At 45.5% G+C, this 17,786-nt stretch overlaps 1 protein-coding gene across 2 annotated transcripts in view; it reads left to right on the top strand.

Moving 5' to 3' along the window:
- Positions 1 to 17,786, top strand: part of USP18 (ubiquitin specific peptidase 18) — a 41,734-nt gene that overhangs the window by 11,462 nt on the left and 12,486 nt on the right. For both annotated transcript variants that reach the window (XM_040436997.1, XM_040436990.1), the window contains exons 2-6: positions 4,588 to 4,731; positions 8,325 to 8,421; positions 14,232 to 14,377; positions 14,554 to 14,633; positions 16,114 to 16,260. In XM_040436997.1, coding sequence (XP_040292931.1) covers positions 4,617 to 4,731; positions 8,325 to 8,421; positions 14,232 to 14,377; positions 14,554 to 14,633; positions 16,114 to 16,260 — 585 coding nt within the window. In that variant the 5' untranslated portion in view covers positions 4,588 to 4,616. The remainder of the gene's footprint in view (positions 1 to 4,587; positions 4,732 to 8,324; positions 8,422 to 14,231; positions 14,378 to 14,553; positions 14,634 to 16,113; positions 16,261 to 17,786) is intronic.

Raw genomic sequence — 17,786 nt, 5'->3', positions numbered from 1 at the left:
AAACAGTGAGGGGGAAAAGGGAGAAGACTAGGGGGGGAGTGCATGATGGTCTTAAGAAGGTTATACAAATTTCCTAAACTGTTTCCATGGTTCCCAGATGTCAATGAATTTCTGACGGGAGCCCAACTCCCAGGAGGCAAGTTACTCGAACCTGTAAAGTTGGTCTGTCTTTTCAATCCAAGCTTCCACAAAGAGAGGGGAGTCACATTTCCAGAACAGGAATGAGATAGACACTAGGGCACCAGAGCAAGATCAGCTTTGGGTCTAGCTGTATCAGTGGTTGTGGGGTGCAGATCTGATTAATGGACCGCTCAATTTGGGACCAGAAAGAACGTATCTTATGGCAAGTCCACCAAATGTGTAATAGTGTACCTGGTTCTGTTCCGCACCTCCAACAATTCTCTGGAAGATCTGGGTTCAATCTATGTAGAAAAACTGGGGTTTTATACCACCGTCTTAAAAGTTTATATGAGTTTTTTTGGATTGTGATTCAACACGAAAAACAATGTGAGTTGGCCAATATCGCAGCTTTTTCAGGTGCATATAACGTAGTGGCAAGGTCCTGTTCCCAAGCATCTAAGTAGTGGAGGGCTGGAGGTGCGGAAGAAAGAAGCTCTTTGTACATAGTGGACAAAGCTTTGTTATTGGGAAGTTGTGAGACTAGTTTCCTCTCCAGCCAAGTGTGTGTGTGTGGGGGGGGGGGGGGGGGGGGGGGTGGTTATCAGGAGGAAGGGGTAATCTGATCTTTCTAATGTCATTTTGGAACCTAAACAGATGAAGGAACGGGCCACTTCTCGTCTGGGGCAGTTCTAAGATAGCGTTCCTATCCAGATCTCCGTTTGGACTTCTGATGTCTCCCAACGTGAAACCCTGGAGGGAGGCCCAAACGCCCGATGGGATTTTTTTGTCCTCATGGAGGTAGGCTTGTAAGAGGGGCAATGGGAGGTCTGTCTGGGAAAATCTCAACTCCTTAGTTATGTACATCTTGGACCACTCAGTCAACATGCCTTTCGATAGCGGGGATATATTGGCAGTGTTGAATAAGCAAGTGCGGATTCCCCATATAATGAGCTTTTCTCTATGGGATAAAAGGGCAGATTCCAGCCGGGAGCACATTGACGTCGGCTGACCCGCCAGCAAATCACGTCCTCTATTTAGCTGAGAAGCTTTGTAATAAAAGCGAATATCGGGGAGTCCAAAGCCACCAAATCGTTTTTCCCTATAGTAGTTATATTCTTGTACATAGGGACCAGTATAATAGTAGTTATATTCCTGTACATAGGAGGCAGTGATATAGTAGTTATAGTCTTGTACACAGAGGACAGTATTATAGTAGTTATATTCTTGTACATAGGGACCAGTATAATAGTAGTTATATTCCTGTACATAGGAGGCAGTGATATAGTAGTTATAGTCTTGTACACAGAGGACAGTATTATAGTAGTTATATTCTTGTACATAGAAGGCAGTGTTATAGTAGTTACGTATATTCTTGTACATGGGGCAGTTTTATAGTAGTTATATTCTTGTACATAGGAGGCAGTATTATAGTAGTTATATTCTTGTACATAGGAGGCAGTATTATAGTAGTTATAGTCTTATACATAGGGGACAGTACTATAGTAGTAACAGTATATTCTTGTACATACTATAAGGGGCAGTATTATAGTAGTTATATTCTTGTACATAGAAGGCAGTATTATAGTAGTGTAAAAAGGTACCTGGAATCATCGTGGATGGAAAGTATGTGTCACCAAGGTTCCTGGCCTCGGTGAAGTAAGAGGCAGTATTTTATGTGTCAGCAGCAGCTATTGCTAATTGACACCTTGAAATTTAGCATGGCTGTCATAGTTGATCCGGGACGGCTCTTACTGGGAGTAGTCAAAGTGCTGGTCAAATGCGGTCACCGGGAGCAGGCAGTTCCGAGAACAGCCCGATGAAGGCCCCCGACGGCTGTTCTCGGAACTGACTGTTCCCGGTGACCGAATTTGATTTCAGACTGGCTCGCGGCAAAGGCACAGGTAAGGACTTACCTGTGCATCGCCAGACGGGTGAGTCTAACCTTACTAAACATGGCAGCCTGCATGTGTTCGCTGGCGAACACTGCGAACTGGCCATCAAAGTTGCAGGAACTTATGGAAACCGTGTTGCCGCTGGTAAAGGAACATATAGAGGCAGCTCAGCGAGCTCAAAGTCGGGTGTATAATCAGCAGGCTTGTGTCCGGATCTTTAACCTGGGAGATCGGGTTTTGGTTCTGGTACAGACAGTGGGCAGTAAGTTACTGGCTAGGTGGCAGGGACCCTGCGAGCTACTCGAAAAGGTTCACCAGCCAGGGCGGCGGAAGCCGGAGCAGGTGTACCATGTGAATTAAGCCGGAGCAGGTGTACCATGTGAATTTACTCAAACCGTGGATGGATAGGGAGACCAGCCCTATAGTACTGATGCCCAAACCAAACGGGACGTTGCGGTTTTGTAACGATTTTCAAAAATTAAACGAGGTATCTACGTTCGACATATATCCCATGCCCCGGGTAGACGAGCTGATTGAGAGGTTAGGACAAGCCTGGTATTTTTCTGTTTTGGACCTCACCAAAGGGTACTGGCAGGTACCCTTAATGGAGGCTGCCAAAGAGAAAACAGCCTTCATCACACACCGGAGGGCCTGTACCAGTATAAGGTGTTACCCTTTGGTCTGCATGGCGCCCCCGCCACTTTTCAAAGGCTAATGGACATTGTGCTGCGACCACATCATCGGTACGCTTTGGCTTACCTGGACGATATTGTCATCCACAGTACCGACTGGGAAAGTCACCTGCCCAAAGTGCAGGCTGTAGTAGACTCCCTTTGAAAAGCTGGACTAACCGCTAACCCATAAAAATGTGCGATAGGGTTAGAGGAGACAAAATACCTGGGGTATGTCATTGGGAGACCAAACCCCAAGTAAACAAAATAAAGGCGATAAGAAATTCTCCCTGACCTGTCATCACTAAACAAGTAAAGTCGTTCCTAGGAATGATAGGCTATTACATGAGATTTGTTCCCCACTTTGTCACTATAGCCGCGCCCTTGACAGGGCTCTTGAAGGGACAAAAATCAGTGATGGTTCGCTGGGATGAGTGGGCGGAAGAGGCTTTTTCCACTTTGAAGTCGGCCCTGTGCGGGTCATCGGTTTTGGGAGTTTATGGTACAGACAGATGCCTCCGAAGTAGGCCTCGGTGCTGTACTCTCTCGGAAAGTCAACGGGGAGGAGCATCCCATTGTCTTTTTAATCCGCAAGCTCACCCCAGCCGAAACCAGGTATAGTATAGTGGAGAGAGAGTGCCTGGCTATCAAGTGGGCACTCGAGTCTCTCCACTACTATTTGGTGGGGAGAAAGTTCCGCCTGGTGACTGACCACTCCCCTCTCAAGTGGATGAGCCAGGCCAAAGAGAGAAATGCCTGAGTCACCAGGTGTCCTTACAGAACTTTAAGTTCTCTGTGGAACACAGGGCAGGCCGGTTGCAGGGAAACGCGGATGCCCTGTCCCGGGTATACTGTATGGCAGGTGTTCACCAGCTCAGGGTTGAACAAAGGGGGGAAGGGGTATGTAAGAAGGTACCTGGAATCATCGTGGATGGAAGGTATGTGTCACCGAGGTTCCTGGCTTCGGTGAAGTAAGAGCCGGTATTTTATGTGTCAGCAGCAGCTATTGCTAATTGACACCTTGAAATTTAGCATGGCTGTCATAGCTGATCTGGGATGGCTCTTACTGGGAGTAGTCAAAGTGCTGGGTGGGTGACTACTCCCCATATTCCAGGCTGGATTTTGCCAGGCATAAAAACCAGCCAGCGCTGCCAGGTGTGGTGGATTTACCTCCCTCTGACAGTGGAGCTCAGGAGTCTGTGTGCTGTGAACTAAGGGCTATGCTGGGATTTGAGGTTAGAGTCAGGCTGAAGGCCCCTCTAAAGGCAAACAGGCCGCCTATGGACTTGATGAGGCTGAACTGCTAACAGGGTGTGAATTAACACCCAGGAGAAAAGGTGACTTTTATTGTTTATGGACTTTCCTTGTGTGTGAATAAACACCAAGCCACCTGCGTTTTGTGATACACCTTATCTGCATTTTGTTATACACCAATGTGTGAATAAACACCGCTGTTTGATTCAAGAACTGTGTACTTTGCCTCTATACTGCATCCGCTAGTCCTAACTACCAAAGCGAATCCCCACAGTAGTTATATTCTCGTACATAGGGGGCAGGTTTATAGTAGTTATATTCTTGTACATAGGAGGCAGTATTATAGTAGTTATATTCTTGTACATAGGAGGCAGTATTATAGTAGTTATATTCTTGTACATAGGGGCAGTATTATAGTAGTTATAATATTGTACATAGGAGACAGTATTAAAGCAGTTATATTCTTGTACATAGGAGGCCGTATTATAGTAGTTATATTTTTGTACATAGGGGCAGTATTATAGTAGTTATATGCTTCTACATAGGTGACAGTATTATAGTAGTTATTTTCTTGTACATCAGAGTCAGTATTATAGTAGTTAGTTTCTTTTCTATAATGGGTGGTATTACAGTCATGTTGTGTGTTGTAGGCTGCTTCTACAATGATTTTTGGGGCAGGATGTACAAGGACGGTTATGTTCAACTGGTAGAAAGTGAAGAGTCTCAGCAAGATGTCTGCGAAGCTCAGCCAACCATAAAATATTTGTCCTATTCCACAGGGAAATTTAAAAATGGTAAGTTTTACTCTAACATATTCTGGGCTTTATATGATTTTTAGTAATCATTTAATTACCATGTCACAGTCTATCTCTACATCTAATGTAGATAGTAAAAATACATTGGAAATATTTTGCTTGGACTGGTCTTGTTCTTGTCACAACTTTACTAGGTTATTGTTAGCTCAGATCTCACTGCTGGTTCAGCCTGTCTCTACCCAACGTGAACTGCTGTGCTGCACTGTGGCAGATGCAGTGCTACATCTCCCACAGTGCAGTGCAGTATTTTTATTGTGTGAAGTGTACAGTCAGGAGGTGACTTGATATGGCTTGACTTTTATTTTGATTATGCTGTGTCTGTATGCCTATGACAATTCCTCTCATTAAAGGGAGTAACAAAGGAGCCACAACGCCTAAGAGTCCATTCACATGTCCGTATCTGTTTTGTGGATCCGCAAAACACGGACACCGGCAATGTGCGTTCCACATTTTGCGGACCGCACATCGCCGCCACTCTCATAGAAAATGCCTTTCCTTGTCCGCAATTGCGGACAAGAATAGGACATGTTCTATTTTTTTGCGGAAATGAAGTGCGGATCCGCAAATGCAGATGTGGACAGCACATTCCGACCCCATTGAAAATTAATGGGTCCGCACCTGTTCCGCAAAATTGCGGAACGGATGCGGCCCCATTTTGCAGACGTGTGAGTGGACCCTTAGACGGCTAGCTAAGTTGGATGTAATGATTCCTTTCACTTAGTGATCCATTGCTTCATTCTGGTAAAAAGTAAATACAATCCATATGTAAATTAGCAGTTAAAGGGAGTCTGTCACCAGAATTTCCCATTATATACTGCTTACATAGCACTGTAGCATTACTATAGATGAGTCAAATGGTATCTTTGTCCTTTTGTTTTGATGTTAACCAGGGCCAAAAACGCAGTTCTATTCATATGTTAATGAGGGCTCACAAGTGCCCAGGGGCGGCGTTCGGGCTGTAAGTGCCCAGGCCGCTCTGCCTTCTTCTCACATATCCCCTCCCCAGCCTGTTGCTTGGCCTGCCCTGTAAGGGTCCATTCACACGTCCGTGTGTGTTTTGCGGATCCACGGATCCGTGGATCCGCAAAACACGGACATCGCCGGCATTCTCATAGAAAATGCCTTTTCTTGTCCGCAAATTGCGGACAAGAATAGGACATGTTCTATTTTTTTCAGGATCGGAATTGCGGACCCGGAAATGCGGATCTGCAATTCCGGATCCGGGCAGCACATCGTGCTGCCCCATAGAAATGAATGGGTCCGCAATTCCGTTCCGCAAAATACGGAACGAAATTGTGGACGTGTGAATGGACCCTAAGGATACATTCACACTAGCTGCAGCCTTCTCTGGCAGGCTGTTCCGGCAGGTGAACAGCCTGCTGTATCCGTGCTGCCGCTAGTGCACGCGTGCCGCCGAAGGCACGCGTTCCGGCGGCAGCATGGCAAACATGACGAGAGGTGGCTGGAATAAAACTACGACATGTATTTTTATTCCGCCCACCTCTCAGCATGTTTGCCTTGCTGCCGCCGGAACTTCGGCCCGCCCCCACTAGCGGCAGCACGGATCCGGCAGGCTGTTTACCGGCCGGAACAGCCTGCCGGAGAAGGCTGCCACTAGTGTTAAAGTAGCCTAAGCCTCTTGCGTTATCCAGTTTACTGTATGAGATCCCGCCTGCACATGCGCACTGTGATGACCATTGTGGGCAGCAGCATTGTTCCATGCAGTGCGCATGCGCCGGCAGGATATCGGCAAGTACACTGGATGATGCAAGAGGCTTACAGGGTGGGCCAAGCAACAGGCTGGGGAGGGGTTATGTGAGAAGAAGGCAGAGCGGTCTCGGCACTTACAGCTCGAATGCCGCCCCTGGGCACTTGCGAGCCCTTATTTACATATGAATAAAACTGCGTTTTTGGCAGTGGTGAACATCAAAACAAAAAGAGACAGGTACCATTTGACTCATCTATAGTTATGTTACAGTGCTATGTAAGCAGTGTATAAAGGCAAATTCTGGTGACAGACTCCCTTTAAGTGCACCAAGGGTGAGCCCAAGTCACTCTGTGCACCGTTGCTCTTCTTGCTTCCTCTGCCAGCCCCTCTCTCCCCTTCTTGATTGGCAGGGCCAGGGGTTACGACTATGCAGGATAATGGCCTTGCCAATCAAGAAGAGTAAGGGCTGTTTCACACGAGCGAGTCCATTGCAGGAATCACGCTCCGTGTGTGAGTGTGATCCTCCGCTCTGGACTTGCAGGAGCGCACGGCATTATCATGATTTATAATGCTATGTGTCTCTGCATGGCCTTTTTTCCACAGAATCATAGTGACATAAATCTGTCAGTATGATTCTGTAGAAATAAGGTCATGCAGAGACACATAGCATTATAAATCATGATAATGCCGTGCGCTCCTGCAAGTCCAGAGCAGAGGATCACACTCACACAAGGAGCGTGATTCCCGCAATGGACTCGCTCGTGTGAAACAGCCCTAAAAGTCTGGCAGAGGAAGGAGGAAGAGCAAGAGTGCACCTAGTGGCTATAACCCACCCGCTGTGCACTTAACTGCTCATTTGCAGATTGATATGGTGACAGGCTCTCTTTAATCTGTGAACATCCAAATGGTCTGATTGACACTTGAATGTCCAATGCCTGCACTAGGTCTTATGGTTTAATGAACTGTGTGCAGCATGGGCTATCTCTTTCTAGAAAACCTAGCAACGGCCCTGTATATCACATGGATCTAGAGGTCTCCCAATGCATTGTTCCAATTGCTCTGCTAGCCTTATATCAATCTGGCAGCTCAAGAGCAGTGATGGCCAGTCCGCATTGTTCACCCGCGAACACATGCGGGCTGCCATCTTTTTTCACAAGTCCGGCGAGGCACAGGTAAGCCCTTACCTGTGCCTGTGCCGCGAGCCGGTCTGAAAACAAGTGCGGTCAGCGGGAGCAGGCAGTTCCGAGAACAGCCCGATGAAGGCCCCCGGTGGCTGTTCTCAGAACTGCCTGCTCCCGCTGACCGCACTTGTTTTCAGACCGGCTCGCGGCACAGGCACAGGTAAGGGCTTACCTGTGCCTCGCCAGACTTGTGAAAAAAGATGGCAGCCCGCATATGTTCGCGGGCAAACAATGCGAACTGGCCATCACTGCTCAAGAGGAGTGTCTTTTTTGCTGCAATTCAGGGTGTGTGTCCTTTCTGCTACAGTGGTTTCCCTATCACAGCTCAAGAGGCAGTTAAAGGATGAAACTGAGCATGTGCGGCCTATTCAGTGAGTCGGACAAAGAAATAAAAATAAAAAAACAACAGGTTGCGCTATACAGATACATTTTAGTGAGAAACTCGGTGGCTATACAAAATTTTTAATTACGTGCAATTACAAACATTCAGATCCAGGTGCAGGTTTGAAAACCATAGAATATTTTTCATGGTACAACGCCTTTAAATACAAACTGAAAAACAAGCAATAAGTTTTATTATCTAGATGTCAGATTTCATTTGTTACAGTGTTAAGAAGGAGCTTCTCATCCAGAGGATGATCTATCACTTTACTCATTGACTTTTTTTTTTTTCTGTTATTCAGGAGCAGTTGGACTCTGTAATATCGGTGTGACAAATTGTCTAAACCCATTGCTACAGATGCTGTATATGTACAAAGAATTTACTGATGTACTGTGCCGGTGAGAAAAATGTTGAATTTCTCTTGTTTTGATCAACTTGTTCAGGGTCTCCACAGAGCTTGCTGGTGATCTGCATTCTAGGAAGTAACTATCATCTTTACCCCAGGCTCTGTACAGAAATTTGACCTAGGAGAAAGTATAGGAGTATGATTTCTTGTGATGTAATGTTGAGGAATGTCTCATTCACATTCCATACACCCCAGCTTACACAGTGGCCCCTGTTCCAGCAATAAATGAATCATTGTAATGCGCCCCCAGATCCCTCATCCACACCAGAGGCAGAAGCACCACCCTTATTACTTGTACATATCATTTGTGGAACAGAGGGGAGGGAGAGTGGTGGTATTGTACGATGTAGAGGAGGACAGCCAGCAATAACAACGAGGCAGTGGTTGCGATCAACTGTTTCTGGACTGCACACAGGAAACAACAGCGCAACAAGCACTACATTTAGACATGTAACTGACCGCACAACAGTCTCTCCACATACCACATACCGTATATACTGGCAGTCCTGAGAATTACGACCACAAGCTACTGTACCTATTCGGAATGAACAGTTCGATATATCAGGTTAATGATTGTGTCTAAAACACTCTCCACTGCTTCTCTGTTCTCATTCTGGACTCACAAGGTCTTTTTTTTTTTTTTTTAATCAGATCTTTTTTTTATTTAGAAAAATTACTCGACATACAGTATCAGACAATGCCAATCATTGTACATTAGAAATGATAAGTACAGAAACTTCCATATCACATCATATGATACCGTCAGGAATCACAAATAAATGATAATACAACTGATATAAACCCCCCCTAACATTCTTCAGTACTGCGTCCCAGAACTGTTGTAACCTGGTGCAGTTCCACAACATATGTATTAGATCAGCAGAGCTCACAAAACACCCGGGGCATCTGTCAACCGACCTATACCCTATACGGTGTAAAAAAATCGGTGTCTTGTACACTCTGTGAACAATAAATAGCTGTGACAGCTTACCCCCCTCGCTCAAGGAGGTTAACGGGATTGCCTCTAAAATATCAGCCCATTGATCCATAGAGATCTCCCCCACATCCTTTTCCCACTTATGCATTCTGTTTAAGGGGTGAAGTTCAAGCTGTTTATCTAACAACAGTTTATATAACATGGAAATTAACCCTTTCTTTTCACCTCCAACCAGGGCGATCTGAAGCGCTGTATCTCGTTGAGAGACCTGTAAGCCATTTTTAAACGTGGTATCATACGCATGCCGTATTTGCAAGTATTTAAAGAAGTGGGTCTTAGGAATACCAAAAAGATCTTGAATAGATTTGAAGGTCCTAAAAACTCCCCCTTCCATTATATGCTCTAGTCGTAGCACTCCCTTCTTCCTCCACTCCTCAAATCCCTGCAATGAGCTGAGTTCCGCCAGCGCTAAATTCCCCCACAGCGGAGTATATGGCGTAAAGCCGCTAATCCCCCTGTTTTTTCACTTTATTCCAGGCAGCGTACATTGTACGATATAATGATCCAGTCAGCCTTGCAGCCTTTGGTTCCACGCCTTCCAACAAAATCATGACATCTTTCCCCGAAATCTGCGACCCTAATATCTGCCTGGTCACGTCTTTTGTCTCAGGTTCAAGCCACCCCTTCAAATGTTGGCATTGGGCAGCTAAGTAATATATCCGAGGGTTTGGTAGCGCCAGGCCACCTTCCGTTTTGGCATATTGTAAAGTTTCCAATTTTATTCTGGGCTGGCCTTTGCGCCACACTAATTCCCTAAAGATGGAATTAATTTGATCAAATTTATCCCTAGATAGCCACATCGGCGAATTATGTAAAGCATATAGCAGCTGTGGCATCATGATCATTTTGATCAAATTCACTCTACCCACTACCGACCGATACAATGTGCACCAGGCCTTAGATTTGTCCCTAAATTGCCGGGGCAAAGGCGTAAGATTCAATTCAATAAAATTCCCAGCATTGGGCGAAGTATGGATACCTAGATACTTGATCCTAGTTTCACAGGGAATCCTGCGGTCAACTACCACCCGCGATGTAGGTTGATTATCTATGGGCATCAACATTGACTTATGCCAGTTAATTGTTAAACCCGATAATTGGCCAAATTTATCTATTACCGATATTGCCGCAGCTAATGACTGTGTCGTATCACCCAAAAACAATAGTGTGTCATCGGCATATAAGGCCACTTTATTTTGTAGATCACCGTAGCTAAAACCCTGAATATCTTGAGCACCCCTTATCGTAAGACTCACAAGGTCTTACTGATGAGACCTCCATCCAGTATAAGGCCAGTAAGCCTCCTGGGTTGCTGCTGCGAACTTGGCTGGTTCCACTCTTGTATCATCACTCGATGTGTGACCATCTCCCACTGAGACACTACTCTGGTACTGCTCCCAGAGCTCTGCAGAGGCTGCTCCATCACACATGCCAGGCTCCGGTTAACTCTGTCCCGGCATGTGCAGCTCATACACTGTAGGCCAGGAATACTCTAGTAAATTTTGTAAAGGTCTACTTGTAAAGGTCTACATACCTGGGTCTACCGTCAGGTCAAGGTCCAAGCCGCTAAATAAAAAAAAATGTAAGAATGAACAACACTGGTGACAAGTGAACCACACCGCTAATCTTACCTATTCCCTGATCTCCCAAGTGTCCCTCTTTTTCACCCAGGTCCCCCTGTCCCTCTTTGATCCATAATTGTCCCTCTTTTTGATCTGTGGTATAGATTTTCATTATTGCATTTACAATATTGATCAAGAAGGTGTTTCACTGGTTACTCTCTGTATATTAAAGCCCACCTTGTATAACTTTTCATTATTTGATGCCATTTGAATTTTAGAAATTTCTATATTCAGATCATTTTTGCGATATTTCGTAAGAGAAAACTATTGAAATTTATAAATATGTAGGAAAATGGATCTTTCACACTAACCATGTGTCCCTCTTTGAACATTCAAAAAGTTGGAAGGTATGTATTCCTTATTCTGATGGCCACACAGTAATAGTGCCCCTCGGACAGTGTGATGCCCCATTAGTGCCCCCCTCACAATGGTATAGTCCTTCAGTGAGTTCTTGTACTCTTACAGCAGGGTGATCCCTTGGTGCCACCACACAGTTTGATGTATCTTTAGTGCCCCTGACACAGTTTGATGCCTCCTTATACAGTATGATACACCTAGGTGCCTCCTCACAGTAGGATGAGCCCTTTAAAGATGACTATCTGAAAGCACCATGCTTTATATTTTATGTGATGCGCGCTGCACATATTGTCCTTCTTTGCGATTTTCAAAAGTTTAGAGGAATGTCATAGGTATGTCTCCTTTAGTGGACCCCCCCCCCCCCCCCCCCCACACAGTTATATCACCTTAGATGGCCCCCATACAGTGATGCCGCATCATAATTATGTGCCCCCTACACAGAGTTATGCCCCCTTTGGTAGCCCCCTCAGACAGTTATACCCCCTTAGATGGCACCCCCGCTTACAGACTTATAAGTGCTTCCACTTAATAATAATTACCCACCCCACATTTCTCCCACGAACAGAATGGAGCTCATCTGCTCTGCTGTCGGTGGATCAATGCAGCAAGTGCAATGATGTCACTACATTGCACTTGCCAGCATGGAATTACAAACAGCAGGGGACTGGTGAAGCAGAGACCAGACGGTTCCCTGCTTCACCATTGTATTCAACTGTATCTGCATCCTGAGGATGCAGATACAGTTGAAGGCGGGACATACAGGGGTCCGGACAGCTGGCAGGGTGGCCAGATGTCTGCTTTTAGACCGGACAGTCTGGTTTTCTGGCTCCCTGTCCTCCAGCCATGGCAGGGCCTGGGCGGACGCAAGGATGTCTTCCTGTTCTGTAGCATCACGCTCAGACAGCAGCATTGTGCTATCTGAGAGTGAGCTGCAGCTACAAACTGACTGACTGAGGCTTCCCTCACCCCCAGTCAGTCCCTAGAGCCAGCGGACATAGCTGTCTGTGATATGCTGTGGGGAAAGGCTGTCTGTGATATACTGTGGGGAAAGAAGCACCCCCCCTTCCCCCCCCCAGCTCACCTGACAGTCTTCCAGTTGTTTTCCCCCTCTTTTGCCGGCAGCAGGAGCGTGGCTTAGCCGAGCGGGGGCTAGCGGTAGCTGCCATGGCCTACAAGGTCGGTTATGAGGGGACACCCAGTGGCCACCCTTCTGGCAAGTGTGGTCCGCTAGCTTTAAGCATTACCCTGCTTTTATAGTTCTGCATAGAATGTATGGGCTTCGTAGAGAAGCTATCTCCCTCGGACCAATAGACAATGAATGGGCCTGCCACTCCATCAGGACGTGAACATAGGAGCCCTGTTCTCAGGATTGGCGGGGTCCTAACAGGTGTACCCCCCAGCGATCAGTTAGGTATACCTTATCGTGTGGATAGGGTATAACGATAATACTTGGCACAACCACTTTAATCTTATCACACACTAGACCACACAGAATACCTACAGCCCCATAAATAGAACACTTGCTTTTCACCACCACCTGTCATGTGACCTAAACCTGTCAGGAGCCCATACATTCTAGACATTACCCTGCTTTTAGGGCTCATGCAAACAAACGTATTTTCTTTCCGGGCCCCTTCCGTTTTTTGCGGACCATATGCGGAACTATTAATTTCAATGGGTCCGCAAAAAAATGGAAGTTACACCGTGTGCATTCCATTTCTGTATGTCCGTATTTCCGTTCAGTAAAAAAAAAAAACATGTCCTATTATTGTCCGCATTAGGGACAAGGATAGTACTGTTCTAGTATGGGCCATCTGTTCCATTCCGCAAAATATGAAATGCACACAGACGTCATCCGTATTTTTTGCGGATCCGTTTTTTGCGGACCACAAAATACATATGGTCCTGTGCATGAGCCCTAACACTAGCCGTGTTCTCTTTGTGTCTCATGGACACTAGGTGGCAGCAAAGTATTGGAGGCACATTATTGCATATTTGCCAAATCTCTGACCTAAAGGCTCCTCGGAAAAGGGGAGACCTCCTGGATTACCAGTTTATAAAGCTCCTGCACAACACATGAAAGACTGCCTTCTTTTGGAAAGCAGCCCTTCATGAACAGAAGATTATGTGGCACCGGGATGCTGCATCAGTCCCACCGCCCATACGTGCTCTGAAAAAAGGTGATACATTATGAAAAGAGGAATGACGTGTCACGAAACTGGAAGGGTCTATATAGAAGGCGGCGGATAATGATACACGGACACTTGTGTAGCAAGATAATGATACACAGACACTTGTGTGGTAGAACAATGATTACACTGACACTTTTGTGGAAAAACAATGGTATATGGACACTTGTGTGGCAGGACAATGATATATGGACACTTGTGTAGCAGGACAACGATACACTGACAATTGTGTGGCAAGACAGTTATAAGATGGACACTTGTGTGGCAGGACAGTGATAAAACTGACACTTGTCTGGAAGGATGATGATACACTAACACTTGTGTGTCAGGACAATGATATCCGGACACTTGTGTGGCAGAACAATCATAACACGGACACTTGTGTGGCAGAACAATCATAACACGGACACTTGTGTGTCAAGACAATAACATGGACACTTGTGTGTCAGGACAATAACATGGACACTTGTGTGTCAGGACAATGATATACGGACACTTGTGTGGTAGGATTATGATACACTGACATTTGTGTGGCAGGACAATGATAACACTGATACTTTTGTGGCAGGACAATGATATACGGATACTTCTTTTGAAGGACAATGATACACTGACAGTTTCATTGTGTTTTTCGCAGAGTTGGGAAACCAGATGACAATGTACCCGCAGAGAAGAGGCTGCCGTATGAACTATTTGCCCTGTTTGAGGAAATGCAAGATAGTAAAGAAGATGCTGTACCCCCATACCGGGTCCTGCGCTGTCTCCAGATGCTCAAAGTGATGTGTGAGTTTTTGGGGAACATGGAAAAGTGAGGAAATCAAAGTACAGTTCGGAGAAAAAAAGGGGAATAGATATAACACATAGAAGAAGGTTTGCAATATTATAGTGGAATTCACAGTATGATAGAGGGGTTCACAACATTATAGTAGATTATATATTTTGGTTGTGTCATTTCACAGCATTTGTTCAGGTCGATGTTGCAGATGTCTTCACCTCCTTCTGGAATCATCTTCTCCAGAACATTCCGGATTCTGACCTGGTAAATTCTTCTGTCAAGGGGAGTGTGCTATAGTATCATGTTCACTGAGAAAAAAGACTTCCATTGTATCTCAGTGTATAAATTCAAATGCAGAATGACTTGCGTGTTCCCTCAGACACCTCCTTTCAATTTTACCAACTCCACAAACCTACCAGACATCCAATTTGTATCCAGCCACTCCTAAATGTTGCCAGGCACCCATTTAAATCAATGTCATCCATAATGGACCCACAAATCACCAGACACACCAGCACTAAACGCCCAATATTACTAGACTGGCCCCAAAACCTTCAGATAACCCCTCTGAACTATATCAATTAGGCCTCAAGAATGGTAAGATGATTATTGGCAGCTTAAAGTTTAACTGTCATTTAATACTTTTTCTGTAGGGGCAGTGAGTGTGTTTTTGTAATATACTCTTTTGGGGAAACATGTTAATTTTTTATTTGAAAACAATGTAAAGTCTTCTACTGAACACAGAAGTTGCCAGATAAATGTATGATGCCAAGGCTTCTCAGCCTGCCTCTGGTTTTCTTGCCCCAGCCCTGCCTTCATATACAGTATATGTATGTAATGTACATTATTAAAAATGATTTGACATGCTTCCTTGAAGACAGTTTATATTTCACAGTGCTGAATGCTGCAGCCCTGCTCCTCTCTACCTTCTCAGCATGTCTCTGGTTAGTGCTGAGAAGATAGGAGCAGGGCTGTAGCAATCAAAGCAATCAACACTCATGGTAAGTATACAGGAACATAGTACACTTTCTGCCAGAGCTGATCAATGCAGTCCCACTCATCCCCCTATCTTATCAGTGTGTCTTTGGTTAATGCTGGTAAGATATGAAGCAGGGCGATCAACACTGACAGTAAGTATACAGGAACATAGTGCACTTACTGACATTGCAGAAAGCTGTAGCTCTGCTCCCTATATTCCCACCTCTAAGCAGAGGCCCTGTGAAGACAGAGGGGAGAAGGGCTGCAGTAATCAGTGCTGACAGCAGATTAACTGTTTACAGGAAGGATGTCACATCATTCAGGCATAGGCTCGGGCAGGGAGGGTAGAAGCAGGCTGAGAAGCCTGCCTCTGCATCATACAGTTATCTGGTGTCTTCAGTGTTCAGTAGAACACTGAAGATTGAATCATATTAGCAACCCTCAGTTAGAGAGTTGCTAAGAGTTGACTTTACATACAGTTTTCTAATTTAAACTAATATATTTCCCTCATAGAATATATTACAAAAAAACTACACATTGAAAAATAAAATGAATTGACAGTTACACTTATAGCATACTAACACACAAAACAGCGAGATACTCTATAACATTCTGACTGAACTACCCAGAACATCCCTATACTCCATTTGAATCCCTCTGCCTTTACAAAGCATCTTCTGACTACAATTGTTTCCCAAGATTAGCAGAGACCTCAAGTTATCCAATTCACATACAATTAATATCTGTAACTTCCATCTTGGTCCAGGAAGAAAAGCTGAGATCGCTGTATAATATCCCTCTGGAGGAACGTCTCACATGCCAAAAATGTCTTCACCAGCGCTCTTCCCACTGCGACCGTTTGATCTTACCCCTCAGAGTTTCTTGCTCCAAATATCACAGAAAATTGACTCTGGTGAGTTAAACAGAAAGCCTGTGAATTATCAACTGTGAACAGAGATGCTAAGAAGGGGCTCCACATTCTGACCACCAAAAGATCCTCCATGAGTCCACTTCAGGACACGATTATGGCCTGAAGGGCAGGATAGGGGAATTTTTCAAAAGGAGCAAGTGGAGCAGTTTCCCATAGCAATCTGTGAGATCAATGCTGTCATTTTTCACAGTACCTCTAATAAATGTGGCCTGAAATGTGACTGGTCACTATGGTAACTGCTCCACTTTTCCTTGATACCAGTTTTGATAAATCTCTCCTGATATTCCCATTCATTGGTTAGTTGACTATAGAGTTGGCCGGGGCAGACTGGCAACTTAAAGTGGCCCTGGAAAAAGTATTAAAAGTATACCCATTTTGTAGTTAGGTCCAAGTTGATGGAAGGCAGGGCCAGCAATACAGTCACGGGTAGAGTCACGGGAATCAAGATAGCGCAGAGGTGCACCCTCTGGCTGACACCCGGTCCCCTGTCCCTTCCTACTTGCACCACCCGCCCTAGGTGACGGAGCGCAACTGGGCGACAGTCCCTAACCTACTAAGTGCAAGCAGACAGAATAAGACAGCAGGGAAGAGGACAGCCACTGAGAAGTTACAATAAGCAGACAAGAGGTAGAACAAAAACGGAAGTCGAGGCGGGCCAACTAGCCGAGGTCAGTCCAGGAGGTCACGTCAGAACAAGGGAAGAGGCAAAGACAAATCCGTAAACAAGCCGAGGTCAAAATCCGAGAGGTAGCGTCAAGGTACAGGGAGCAGGCAGAAGAGGTGTCAAGAGGCTGATCGAGGTTCAATTCCAGAGGTAGCTTAATAACAATAAAGTACACAGCCTATAGGACGAAAATCACAGGCAACCTGTAGCCAGCAGGCCGCCTGTATTTATAGTGGGAAGTGAGGGTCATGTGACGTAGCCAGCATCACATGACCGACAGACAAACAAGTGGAGCACCGAGTGATCAGCTCGGCGCTCAAGGCAGACCTAGGAGCAGGGAGCCTCAAGGCCGCCCTGGGAACGAGGCCAAACACAGATCCTCGCTCCCGAAGCTAAGCAGCAGGTCTGCGGCTCATGAGAGACCGAGTAGGCCTTCGGCGCCCCGTTACAGTACCCCTCCTTTTATGAGGGGCCACCGGACCCAAGCATTGTGGATGAGGTTTCTCAGGGTGTTCCCGGTGAAATTTAGTAATTAACCTGGAAGCATGCATCCTAGACATAGGTATCCAGGACCTCTCCTCAGGTACAAAACCTTTCCAGTGGACCAGGTATTGAAAGGAATTTCTAATCTTTCTGACATCTATTATTTTAGAAATAATGAATTCCTCCTGACCCTCAACCTCCACAGGTGGAGGAGGTTTTTTAACTGGAACCACTGGTGACACATATTTCTTAAGTAACGACTTATGGAACACATCATGTATACGGAGGGAGTCGGGTAGCTTAAGTCTAAAAGATACTGGGTTAATAAGCTCAATAATATTGCATGGTCCAATAAAACGCG

This window comes from Bufo bufo, chromosome 1 (assembly GCF_905171765.1).
Source record: "Bufo bufo chromosome 1, aBufBuf1.1, whole genome shotgun sequence".
NCBI classification, from domain to species: domain Eukaryota; kingdom Metazoa; phylum Chordata; class Amphibia; order Anura; family Bufonidae; genus Bufo; species Bufo bufo.
Note: the sequence above shows the minus strand (reverse complement) of the source record. Positions and strands in the feature narration are given on the sequence as shown.